The 12,423-nt window shown below is 43.2% G+C and overlaps 1 protein-coding gene across 1 annotated transcript; it reads left to right on the top strand.

Annotated features, from left to right (window-relative positions):
- The first annotated feature begins 7,495 nt into the window (after window positions 1-7,495).
- Window positions 7,496-10,835, top strand: gja4 (gap junction protein alpha 4). Its single transcript, XM_068575463.1, has 2 exons — window positions 7,496-7,603; window positions 9,237-10,835. Exon 2 carries the CDS (start codon window positions 9,246-9,248, stop codon window positions 10,356-10,358), a length of 1,113 nt encoding a protein of 370 aa, XP_068431564.1. The 5' UTR covers window positions 7,496-7,603; window positions 9,237-9,245; the 3' UTR covers window positions 10,359-10,835.
- The last annotated feature ends 1,588 nt before the right edge of the window (window positions 10,836-12,423 follow it).

Below are 12,423 nucleotides of genomic sequence, written 5' to 3'. Positions count from 1 at the left end.
CACATACTTGATATTACAAAAGTAATAGTCAGTATGACTTATATGACAAGGATCAGTGTGTAAGGGATATTTCTTTAGCTGTACTTGGCCAATCAATATTTTCCAACAAAACATGGAGGAGAGTGCAGATGAGGCTAATACCTCGCCGTGATGTCATACTAGCAGCGTAGCCGCCCTTTCTGAATACGCCGTCACGTCAGGCACTTAACTTAGATGGTAGCTGTAAATGGGTCAGAGAGGGAGAGAGAGAGAGAGAGAGAGAGAGAGAGAGAGAGAGAGAGAGAGAGAGAGAGAGAGAGAGAGAGAGAGAGAGAGAGAGAGACTCGTTTCTATAGGCCTCTAGGCCATTTCATGATTGCATTATTGTATGATTGAATACTCAGCTGATACTTGCAAATGATCTCATTCTTATCAGAATACAAATGATAACCTGCATTTCTCACACTGAACTTGAAGACAAACTCCTGAAAATTAGCATCACAGTATGTGAGGGAAAGAGAAGTCACACGGAGGCCGACTGACTCGGTGTGCAGCCGAGAGGGCGTTGGAGACCTTTTTTTGTGTCATTTCCTAAAGGGGAGCGTCACTTTCACAGGCGCTGCGCAACACCTTTCGGTGTTAATTTCCACATGATGCTGCGTAAATACATGCAGCGCTGCTGCTGCTGCTGCCACAGAGACAGAAACAGATCGAGGCTAATCGGAGACTCGGAGCTCATTTATCTTGAATGCCATTTTGAACTCCAGTCATCATGTTTACGTCGTAGGAGAAGCATTTGAACACTCAGCCTACAGGATGCTAAATTATAACGTCCATGTACGCCTCTCAGGTAAACTAACAATGGCCAGTTTGTGTGTGTGGGGTGTGGGGTGTGTGTGTGTGTGTGTGTGTGTGTGTGTGTGTGTGTGTGTGTGTGTGTGTGTGTGTGTGTGTGTGGTTGGGTATTAATACTGATACATTAGTTTAACTCAATACCCTTCATTAGCAAAAAACAGAGTCTACCCCCTTTTGTTGCTGAATAATGTTCATTATATAATACAGTACTTCTCCAATCTATATGACTTTGAGGTTGAGTAAAAATGTCAAATTTCTTCCTGAAACATCATTTTTTGTATATTTCGCCCACTGGCTTTCACACAGTTTTTTAAACAAACGTACTGCCGAAGCACTTTTGATGATGTTTTGTTTCGCTACCATGAGAAGTGATGTGCCAGTGAATTATACCTATCCCAGGTATTTTAATGTCTCATCGTTTGTGTAAAATAGTCTTGTTTACTCGTTATTATCAGTGACAGTTGTGGAACAAGAGCAGCTTGGTTGCATTGGAAGACTTAAGTTTCAGCACCATGGTCAGTGACACTGATACAGGCCACTGCATGAGAGTGTGTGTGTGTGTGTGTGTGTGTGTGTGTGTGTGTGTGTGTGTGTGTGTGTGTGTGTGTGTGCGTGTGTGTGTGGTTGTTTACTTTTAACCGTTTTCCTCTGGAATGCTGACACTAAATAAATGTGTTGACTTACAGGACCAACATGTCAAATCCTTCAGTTAAGTTGAGACTAAGTGAAAGTCTTCAGAATGCTTTGAGACTGCATGCACCTTTAATTACTTTATAAGGTTATATTTTAGATCATGTCTGTAACTGCGTGCATGAAAAGAAAGTCAATAAACTCTCTATACATGTGCTATTATATGCACATGTATAGCGATGTATATACACATAGCAACCCCAACAGTAGGCTTATAGTTGCCATAAAATGATTGCTAAAGGAGAGTGTTATGTGAATTACATGCCAACCTCCCACACTGACATTTCCTACATCAGCATGCAACCCTGGGGCCTAGCTTTGCTGTAGGCAAGTGTCTTCTCACTCAAGAGTGCATTAATGCCCATGTAAAGTCTCGGAGAGAAAATCATGCTTTAGTATTAGCCTCATTATTCGTGTGGCATCTCTCTTAGTCAATTGCACTCCAGCTCAGCCATGGCACACCATTTTCCTCCATAACAAAGCCAGTGATATGTAGCCGTACATTCACTATGAAGGGCCGCCTAATGAATATTTACTGGTTCATTGGGTCATGGTATAATATCCGCATCGTCAACCCAACGCAACGGTCGCCCTCACCCTACATGTTTGTGGCAGGGCATTCATCACCAGGCTAGAATCGTTTACGGCTCGGCCTCGCGCCACCTGCTTCACAGCCTGCCAGTAGATCTGTTTGTATCTTCATTAGCACTCGTTTGAGCGACGCTAAAGCCAGATGTCAGAAGGGCCTAACCTCGGCTCACTTCTCATAGTAGGGTTTAGGGTCATGGAAGAATGTAGATTATTGTTTCTTCTCCTGAAAACTCACTACTCTTCTGCAGACGTTGAGATTAAAGTCACGAAAAAAATGGAAATGCTATTTTCTGGTCCAGAAACATTGACTGGATTGTTATTTGAAAAACCCATAACCCCCCCCCCCCCCCCCCCTCCATACGTACTTTCACAGTCCAAGTGTTACCAAAGCAACGATTTCCCATAAGAATCAATCTTTAGAAAACACAATCCAAAGTAAATTTAATTCTGCACCACCTTTCTCTATAATGATATACAAAAACGCATTCATACACCATAAACAATGCAATTGTAGGCATCTTTTGTTTTTATGACAGTAAAACTCAACAGATGATTTGACAGAAAGCACGTATTTCTACGAAAAAAAAAATTCAAATGATATTTGAAAGAGATTACAAACAAGCAATGACATCATTTAAAAATAAAAGAGATCAACCAGAAAATAGTCAACTCTGTGTTTTTCTTTCCGTAATGGTTTATAATGTTTACCTGTGGTCTAAGTGCATTACCTCCACTGGATAAAACAGATTGATCACCTTAAAAAAAAAAACAGCCACTCAATTGATCCCCAAACAAATGTGATGAGCTCTATCCATGGATCATCCCCTTTGGGCCTTTTAATGTGCGGAAACTTGCTGATCCGCCGTGTCCTCCTTTTCTAATAAAGCTGTCATCAGCTGCCAATGTGCACTTTCATGGCGTCGCTCCAAGCTGGCTGAGATCAATAGTGCCTGTCAGGGACGGGTCCCTGGGCATAATAAGGCTGGGAGACACATGGTAAGTAGACCACAGGGGGGGATCTCGGCATCGCTCTGATTGGATATGGACCCTGAATGCAACAGTGAGACATGACACTGTGATTGCACACGGATGAGAATAAAATGAAGATAATGCATCGATATGAACTCATGGGAATCATACTAATGAATCCGGAGCCAGTGGTGACGCTGAATTGTTCGCTAAAAGGAAAGAAATCTGATATAGCAAGTATGAGAGGCAGGGTGCAGCTGTATTTAGTTGGCACAGTGGTGATGTCACCGACCCTGTTAGTGGAGTGTGATACCACTCCTCTCCCATCAGCGTCAGTCGGCCTAATCAGGCTCCAACAAATACTCTCTCTCTCTCTCTCTCTCTCTCTCTCTCTCTCTCTCTCTCTCTCACATATATATATGTGATATATATATATATATATATATATATATATATATATATATATATATATATATATATATATATATATATATATTCTTCACGTCAAAAGCTCGAGCTCTTCTAATGTCATGCATATTTCATCAAACAAGCAGGGCTGTGGAGCCCATAGCTCATGGAACATTGACATCTTTACTAACCATGCAGCAGTAATAGAAACACAGCACTGTCTATGCTGGAAATGTACTGTTAATGTGACAGACTGAGTGATTCTTGCGCTTTATTATGCAAACAAACACCAACACAACAGGCACACGGTATTATGTCACAGGTAGTACTCCTACTACTGGTAAAAAAAGCAGTTGTGTAAATCATTTTTGCAAGACATCATGTGTCACAAGAACGTGTCCTGTTCCAAAGAGACTTCTCTGTATGCACAATCAGCCAAATATGTCTCTTTCATTCCAAGACTATTATTTTCCTGTGAGAAACCATATCATTGCAAATGCGTTCCTCCTACGTATGAAGTCGTACATGTCTAATTCTCCCAGATAAGAGAAAGGATCATCGTGGGAACCAGACAGTACGACAGGCATGTTAACAGCTCTGTGCGGCTGTGTTTCAGGCACAGCAGTGCTTTGATCTGAATGCAAACATGCCCACGCTGTGAATGCAAACATGCCGATGTTTAGCATTCATCATATTCATGTTCGTCCCTTTCATATAGTGTGGTAGCATGCTAACGTTCTATTCTCAGCAGTGTACACGCGGCTTGCTGATATTTGTTCAGAAATTAAAGTACTGGGCGGTTTCAAAATGTTGCCCTGATTATAGAGCAAGAAGAGATGTCACCAATTCATCCTGAGGGAACCATGAATGTTTGTGCCATAATTTATGGCACCCATTACTCACCCATATACTACTAAAAAACAAAACAAATGTGAGCCTCGTTGTGGTGCTAGTGAGAAAGTCAGAGGATCGTCCTCTGACTTTCTCACTAGCACCACAACATGATCCTCATAGTCACTGGGATTCATCCTCTGGGAACCATGAATATCTGCACCACACTTTATGACAATACATCAAGTATAAGTGACATGGTGTAGACACTAGAAGATAAGTCAGGAGATTACCAAAGCCATCATGTTATCCTCTGGGAACCTTGAATGTGGAGAAAATTCTCTTCATGAGACTATGAAAGTCTGTTCAAAATGTGAGGGCAATTCCTCAAATATTCTGGATCAAAGTGGTGGACTGACTAAGTAAAAATATAACAGGTTTTGACACAGTATTTGATGATAACACACATTTTAAGGTTATAGAGAGTGGGTAGAGGGTGTTCCGACCTGGTAATCATTCAGCCTAGCACGGTAAAGTTGATCAAATACTCCCATCATTACTTATTCATGTAAAAAGAAATCACAAACATTGGTGTGATGTGTTGGCTGTCACTATTGTATTCCTTCTAAAGAGACTGAAGCTGTCAAGCTAATGGATTGTGTTGTTTTTCTGTTTCCTTCCAACCCATGAAGAAACACCTCCCTGAATGTTTTCATCACAGGTTTTTTGAAAGATATTTCATCCTCAAACTCATAATTCGGTGTTACAATCCATCTCTGAATTAGTGTCCCCATCCCACATACATATCTGCATTACTGATTTACACTAAGGACCGAATTCGTCACAAAATACAATATAGTGCTGACAAAAATGTGTCCATCAGTGAGGAATTGATTGAAGTTGAAGCTGGCAATTAGTTTCATTGATAACCGCGCCGGCGAAAGTGAACACACCGAACACAGGAAGGCATAGCACATCTCCTGTATGGAAACAGTCCTATTATTCTCTGTCGGCCGTCCTCACTTCCCTCGTCGGCATTCATCTGCGGGTGTAATGACCAAAGAAAGAGCAAGACGCTGATCTGTCAGGATGATTCACTGCCAATTTGCCAAGCTTTTTATAAAGCTCCGCTCTGTGCGGCGGCCGAGTGGACGAAGCCAGCCTCCTAACTCTTCTATAATCTACATATTGACACGTATGATGGTGCAGCTCTGATTGGAAACGACTGCGAGGAGATGACTTCTCAGCAAAGACTTTAATTTGACTGAGTGCTATGTCAGTAGGTGATAACTGAAGTGACCATTGGCAGTTGGATTTGTGCAGACTATGTTATGATGTGATATGGTGCAGAACGGTATTATGACTGATAAAGCTGTTTTTTCCATTTGTGCTTTGATAATACAGTAATGCATTTGAATAAAATGCCTTGTTTTCTCCAATCAATCACTGTTTGAGTTTCTTGCCGACAGCAGAAGGCCCTTGGGTTTAATGCTTATAGCAGCGTGCAGCCTCGCTTGTGCCAAAAATTGATTTAAGATGTGAAATCTAATCTTCCAGCAACCTATATTTACAGAGCATACTCTCTTGGCATCTTTTTAAGGAGAGAGGCTTGTTTTGAGATGAGGCCTTTTTCTACGCAGTATTGCCAAGATGTTCCTCAAGGTCTTGCATTCTCTTCCATACTGACTTTCAATGATTAAGCACAGCCAATCTGAATTATGAAAAAAAAAAAAAGCATGTTGTGGGCTTCTTTCTGATTAGCTTGAGGCACACGTCTGTAAATAAAGCCTGTGCACATGCCAGTCGGCCGTCTTGTCCTTGAAGAAAAAAACTGGACAGGCTGCAGTTTCCAATAAGCACGAACACACGTTCTCTGTTTGCATCAGAGAAAAGAGCCTTATTGACGCTACGGCGCTCTTCAGAGTCTAATACCGAAGCACAAAGCACCTTTTAGCACCTACATGAGACGCATCAGGCTTTCAGGTAAGTACAATGTAAACCCATCGGTGACGTTAATAGACGCACAGAGAAAAAGCTCCTGGACTGTGATGACAAAGCATAAAGGCAGTAGAACAAACACAGGCCGCCCAACCAGAAGACCGGTGCTTGAGACCGGAGCTGAGTTATTTAGAGACATTCATGTATACTTTCAACTTAGTTTATAGATATTTTACCGCAAACCATGACGTCTTTGTCTAAACATAGCTACATGGTTTTATTGCTTGAACCTGAGTAAGAGTTTTTACAGCAAAGCCTCAGCATGTCACAAGTTGGGAGGATCTGCACTGGAAGGTCACAGTGACACATTGGATCGGGAACATGTGGCCAAAGCTTAATCTAAAAAAAGGAAACTAAATACAACTATGAAATACAACAGAAAATGGCATTATTCCACACACAGTATAGGTATGAGTTTGCCGAATGGAATATCAAAACTATGATGCTGACGAGCAACAAGTGTTTTCTGGAACTTTACCACGCAAATGATGCAAACCCGAGGTGAACTTAAACAAAATGAGATTCCCATTTGAGGCGCGCATGCGGCTGCACCGACGTCATGTGCCTGTCGGAAACAAGGTGACTGGCGCCATTGCGTGGCATCATGGAAAATTACACGAGTCTAAAAGAAGTCAGATGGCCCCGTTAGTAAACTGAGCAAACATTATCTAAAATAAATAAACAAGCAACGTGGGCAAAGATAGAGACATGATTAGAAGCAGTCTGTTAGACCTCTGCAATAATAATACAGATACATACTCGTGTTTATGGAGGATAAGAGGAAGCTCAAATACTTTCTTGGTGAAAAAACGACCTATTATGAGGTTTTTATTATGGTGCTGTGATTGTGAGTTGGTTTATTGTGTTTTGTGTGCGTTTTTTCGTGTGTTTCGTGTGTGTTTTTGTTTGCTTTAAAACACTTCCAGTGTGCAGTCCTCGCCTCGTAAGCTGCTTGAGCCTCTCGCCTTTGAATAAGCGAAGTCAGGCGATCATCCCGTGTAATTGTCGCGAACGGGAGGTCCTTAAAGAAACGTTAAAAGCCCCAACTTTGAGTCCATCCCATTTCCTGGACGAGGTTCCTGAGGGACGGCCAACGAAACGGGCATGGGAAAGTTCTCCCCACTTTTTCCGATGACATCGATGCTTTTTAAAGAAGGGAAACACAAACCGACCGGAGCCGCGGATCGCCACTGTCGGGAGCGCAGTGAGACATTAAGAGTCCACTGAGTGCTGAGACCAACACACCAAGAAGGAGACAAGCCCCGCTTCACGAGAGGGAAAGGTAAGACACTTACACAAAACCAGATTAGGATTGTTCACGTGACAAGATCAATATAGATATAATATGTTTTGATACGCACATGGGAATGTGTCCCTGTAGTAAATCATCAAGGAATGAAATGCACTGTGTTTGATATTTTTATTTCGCTTAAAAACCAGAATCACATTTTTACCAGGGCCTTACATCATTGTTTTTGCAATCACTTTTGGTGGTTAATTCTACTTTTGTGTTATTGTTTTATTATCACGTTTTGTATTCTTATAGGGAATTACAGGATGAACTTCTCTTTGTTATTCTACAAATCTTTCGGTATGAATAACTTATATAACTAAAATATTAACTGATCATTTATTTGGTTAACCTCCTTTGTTGTATTTTAGTTCGATTCTATACGGGTTATAAACAATAATGAGTGTACAAATGACTTTAAACGTAGACTCTTCTAGAATTATAATGATACTACTTAATTGTCATTATCAAAAAAAAAACAACCAAAAACAGTCATCAATACTTCTGTGAAACGCCTTGTGACTTGAGGCGTCTGTTGAGTGAAGGACTTCTTTCATTGTGTTTTCTGCTGTGGCGTACTTAGTATTAAGTCTCATTTGTTGTATTGTATCTGTGTATGTTGAAGTGTGTTTGGTGGCGATAACAGTGATACTAAGACGAAGCTCTCAGTGGTGGATCAGTCAGTTATCAGACCGGAATCCCTGACCAACTATTGTCTTGTCTCATCCTGTCAGAAAGTTTGTATTTTCACGATAAGAACAGTTGCTTTTCTCAGAGGGAAAGAAATAACAAATAAACAAAAATAGTCTCAACAAATAGACAAGCGTCACAGCTGCTTAACTCCCACACAGGATGTTTATTCAGATGTGTGTATGTGTGTATACGTGCGCACAACGCTTGTATGAAATCGGTCCCAGTATGATTTTATTAAGCTGAGCTTTAATTGATTCCTAAATGTTTGCATATACTAACGCTGTGTAATGTTAAACAGAGTGGATTCTCTTGAACTCATTGACTTCAGTTTTACTGTGAAAGCTCACACTATTTCCCTTCATATTAAACGTTAACTTTAGGGCCATGTGTTTCTGTTTTACTTCATTTTAATGTATGGAGGCCTTGTTTTTCACATCTTGATGATGAGGAGTTGGAGCCCACCCTAAACAACGGTGTGAGCTCATGGAAGAACTAATAAGAACTAATAGGCATGCAGCACTACATGTTCCCCAGTAATAAAGACCCCATTATACTGAAAAGGTTGGCGAAATGTACCTCATTTGTTGCTTATATGAATAATTAAACATGTGTATGCTTTAACTGTGCCTTAATGAAAACCTTTGAGAATTTAGATGCGGAAATAAAATATATTAATTAGGTGTTATAGGTGGCACATTCAGGCCAATCTGTTCATCAATGGAGCAGTGAACAAAGTGCGACCTGCATAACTACCACGACTAAACTCGGCACCTGATACAACTTGTCACAATGTGAACAGATGGGAAAGCTCATTTAGCATCCTCGGTAACATCCAAAAGAATAATTGGCTTGACAAAATGTCTGCGTGAGCTCATTCTAAAATATGTATTTCTCAAACATTCACATATTCTGCCCACGTCTGCCCTGTTAGGAGCAGAGGATGTCCAGAGCTGACTGGTCCTACCTGGAGCACCTGCTGGAGGAGGGCCAGGAGTATTCGACAGGCATTGGCCGTGTCTGGCTTACCGTGCTCTTCCTGTTTCGCATGCTGGTACTGGGAACAGCCGCTGAATCGGCCTGGGATGACGAGCAAGCCGACTTTGTCTGCAACACGCTGCAACCTGGCTGCACTGCTGTGTGCTACGACAAAGCCTTCCCCATCTCCCACTTTCGCTACTTTGTCCTCCAAGTCATCTTTGTGTCCACGCCGACCATCTTCTACTTTGGATATGTAGCTGTAATGGCGGGCAAGGACAGGCGGAAAGAGGAGGAGGAGGCCGAGAAAGGTGCTGGTGGAGGTAAGAGGGGAGGGAGAGCAATAGAAAAGGACGACGCGGAAGAGAAAGAGAAACAAGGCGGCGTTGGGAAAGCTAGAAGAGCTGAGAAGGCTCCAGCTGACGCTCCTAAACTGAAAGGGAAGTTGCTGTGTGCATATGCCTTCAGCATCGTGTCCAAAGTGCTCCTGGAGGTCGGCTTCATCCTGGGGCTGTGGTTCCTTTACGACGGCTTCTTCATTGCGGCAAAGTTTGAGTGCGCATGGTCCCCTTGTCCTCACACCGTGGACTGCTTTGTCTCCCGACCCACGGAGAAGACCATCTTCACCATCTACACTCAGGTGATCGCCGCCATCTCCCTGCTCCTCAACCTCGTGGAGCTCCTTCAGCTGGCCATCTCCCATCGGCTGCAGAAATACTACCCTACCGAGCGACACCACTACCTACCGCGGTCGGAGCGGGCGCCAGCTCGACAGGAGGATCCCGAACTTCAGTCGGATTCGTCTTACAAAGCAGGGGGCCACGCCGGCCCCGGCCTGCTGGGCGAGGCTACGTGCTTCCCCAACCCCTGTGACAGCTACGGGGATCTGGCGATTGAGGTGAACTGGGGGCCCGGGGAGGCGGGGAGTGACCTGCTTCCCAGTTATGTGAACTGCATGGGGGCTATGAAGACGCCACGTTCCCCGAGAGTCCATTACAAGGCTCACGCACACCACGCTGTGAAAAACACAAGGGGCGCCGCCTATAAAGCGCACTCAAAGCAGAAGCATTATGTCTGATGTGGCGAATTGTTGCTCATGACCATCAAAGCTGTGGGCGGGTTGTTTTTTTTTCGGGGTCTTCCAGGTTTTTTATTAATAAATATTATCCTGCACATGACACTCGATTATCAGTAGTGCAAAATGAGAGCTCAAACAAGGGGAAGGAAAGAAGAACAACTATTGCACTGTGAACTCGATGCCTCACAGGCAGGCAGAAAAAAACGGAGATTTACCAGATAAATGGACCTATTCAAAATCAAACATTTTGAGAACACTCCCCAAGGCAAAGAAAATGAGACTTCACAATGAACGGAGATTACAGTCATAAGATGCCTTCATGGCGGTGGAAAAAAAAACGGTGCAGCGGGGGGTCTGCGGTGGGCCTCGGGATATTGTGCGAGTGTGTATGGGTGTGCAGTAGAGCCAGATTCAAGCATAGTCCTTTGAGATTTGCACTGTAACCCCTTGAGTTCTTTGACCCCCCCCCCCCCCCCCGCCACCCTCCCGCCTCTTTCTCCCATGCCTCCATCCACACTGTGGAATGTACTGGTCTCTGGATCCTGCTCCGCTCCCAGGAGGATAATGGCTGCGTGGACGCAAACATGCATGCATGCACACACACACACAATGCACTTTCCCCTTTCCCCCAGTAAGTTTCGCTCACTCAAGTTTGGAGATGTGGACTAGGGAAGACATGGGGGAAGAGAAGGAGAGCCAAACCAGAGGAATTCTGGGATTGGAAATGATGATCATTGCTGGTAACCAAAGTCATTCAGCAATGAGGAAGGAGGGAGAGAGAGGACCACCGCATACTAGTTCTCGAGAGCTGAATAATGGAGGACTGACATGCCTCCAGTCGGAAAATTCAACTTTTTTCCCCGAGAGCTTGAGAGGGAACTCAACAGACGCATTAGTGAATGCATACTGAATGGACTGAAAGTGGTACAGAAATGTGCAAACCTAATTAAATGAAACGGCTAAATATGTGAAAACTGTATTTAATGTTTAATGTATTATGAAAAAATACCTGCGGTAATATTTATTTTTTGGTGGAAAATAAAGTTTTAAGTATAAATTAAGGAGGACCACGTTCCATATACGTGAATCTCTTGTGGACAAAATGTTTAAATTTTCTTTCCGTTTCAGGGCTGAGATTTCTGTGTGAGGGAAATGTCTCTGAAGTGTGTATTGCTTCTCTGTCTAACTTCTGTGTGTACAACCTCTCTCCAAAATACTGTCACAATACGGAGGCACTGAATCACTCAAGGGAAAGCTCTTTGGCAATAACAGAAAGATGGAGGTGTGGAGAAGTGGATGTGATTTACAGGCTATCATGAGCATAACCTCCTCAGGGAAAAAAATGGAGGGAAATTATTTTTGATTTAATGTCTGTTTTCAAATCCGTAGCTGGCTGCACAGGGAAGAAAGGCCTAAATTATATGCCAGTAAAAGTTCATACCAGGTGGAACAGGACTTTACGTTGGACCTCTTTAATATCCCCTGGAGGAGGGGAGGGGGGGGTCCTGCCTGTTAATGCTGTTTTCGTGGAGAGCAATAGATCAAATCCAACACCTACCAACAAAGGTGCTCGCCCAAGCTCCGAGTGAACGCAACCATATGTCTCTTCAGGGCTGCGGCATCCGCGACGCGGCACACGTTTCCCGCAGTTCACCGAACTGTCTCCATGGCGATAAGCGGTTATCTGCGGCAGGAAAGGTTTATGGGAAATGCAAGCCAGGCAGCTTCTCATGAAACGAAAACGCTTGAACTGTGCGAGGCCAAACAAGAACTGCAACAAGCAGCTGAAAACCAGAAATTACAAAAGGCGATAATAATAAGAAAACAGCTTCTCTGTCCTCACAGTGGAATGTGTTTTTATCGTGTGCAGCCTCTCCGTGTGTAAAGGATGAATTGGCAGACACTGTTGAGAGAACAATTCAAATAGAGCTGGCTGAAGCTGCCCAGTTCAATGTCTGTTCGCGAGAACTTGGCTGGCATTCCCGTGCAGTCTTGTTATCTCAGTGCTGGTGGGTGAGTGCGTTTGTGTGCGCTAGTGTGCACGTGTCCGTGCGATTGTTCCATG

The sequence above is a fragment of the Clinocottus analis genome, unplaced genomic scaffold (genome assembly GCF_023055335.1).
Source record: "Clinocottus analis isolate CAN_PGR_092001 unplaced genomic scaffold, fCliAna1.0.p SCAF_14, whole genome shotgun sequence".
NCBI classification, from domain to species: domain Eukaryota; kingdom Metazoa; phylum Chordata; class Actinopteri; order Perciformes; family Cottidae; genus Clinocottus; species Clinocottus analis.
The sequence above is the reverse complement of the archived record's forward strand: the minus strand, read 5'-3'. Positions and strand labels throughout refer to the sequence as shown.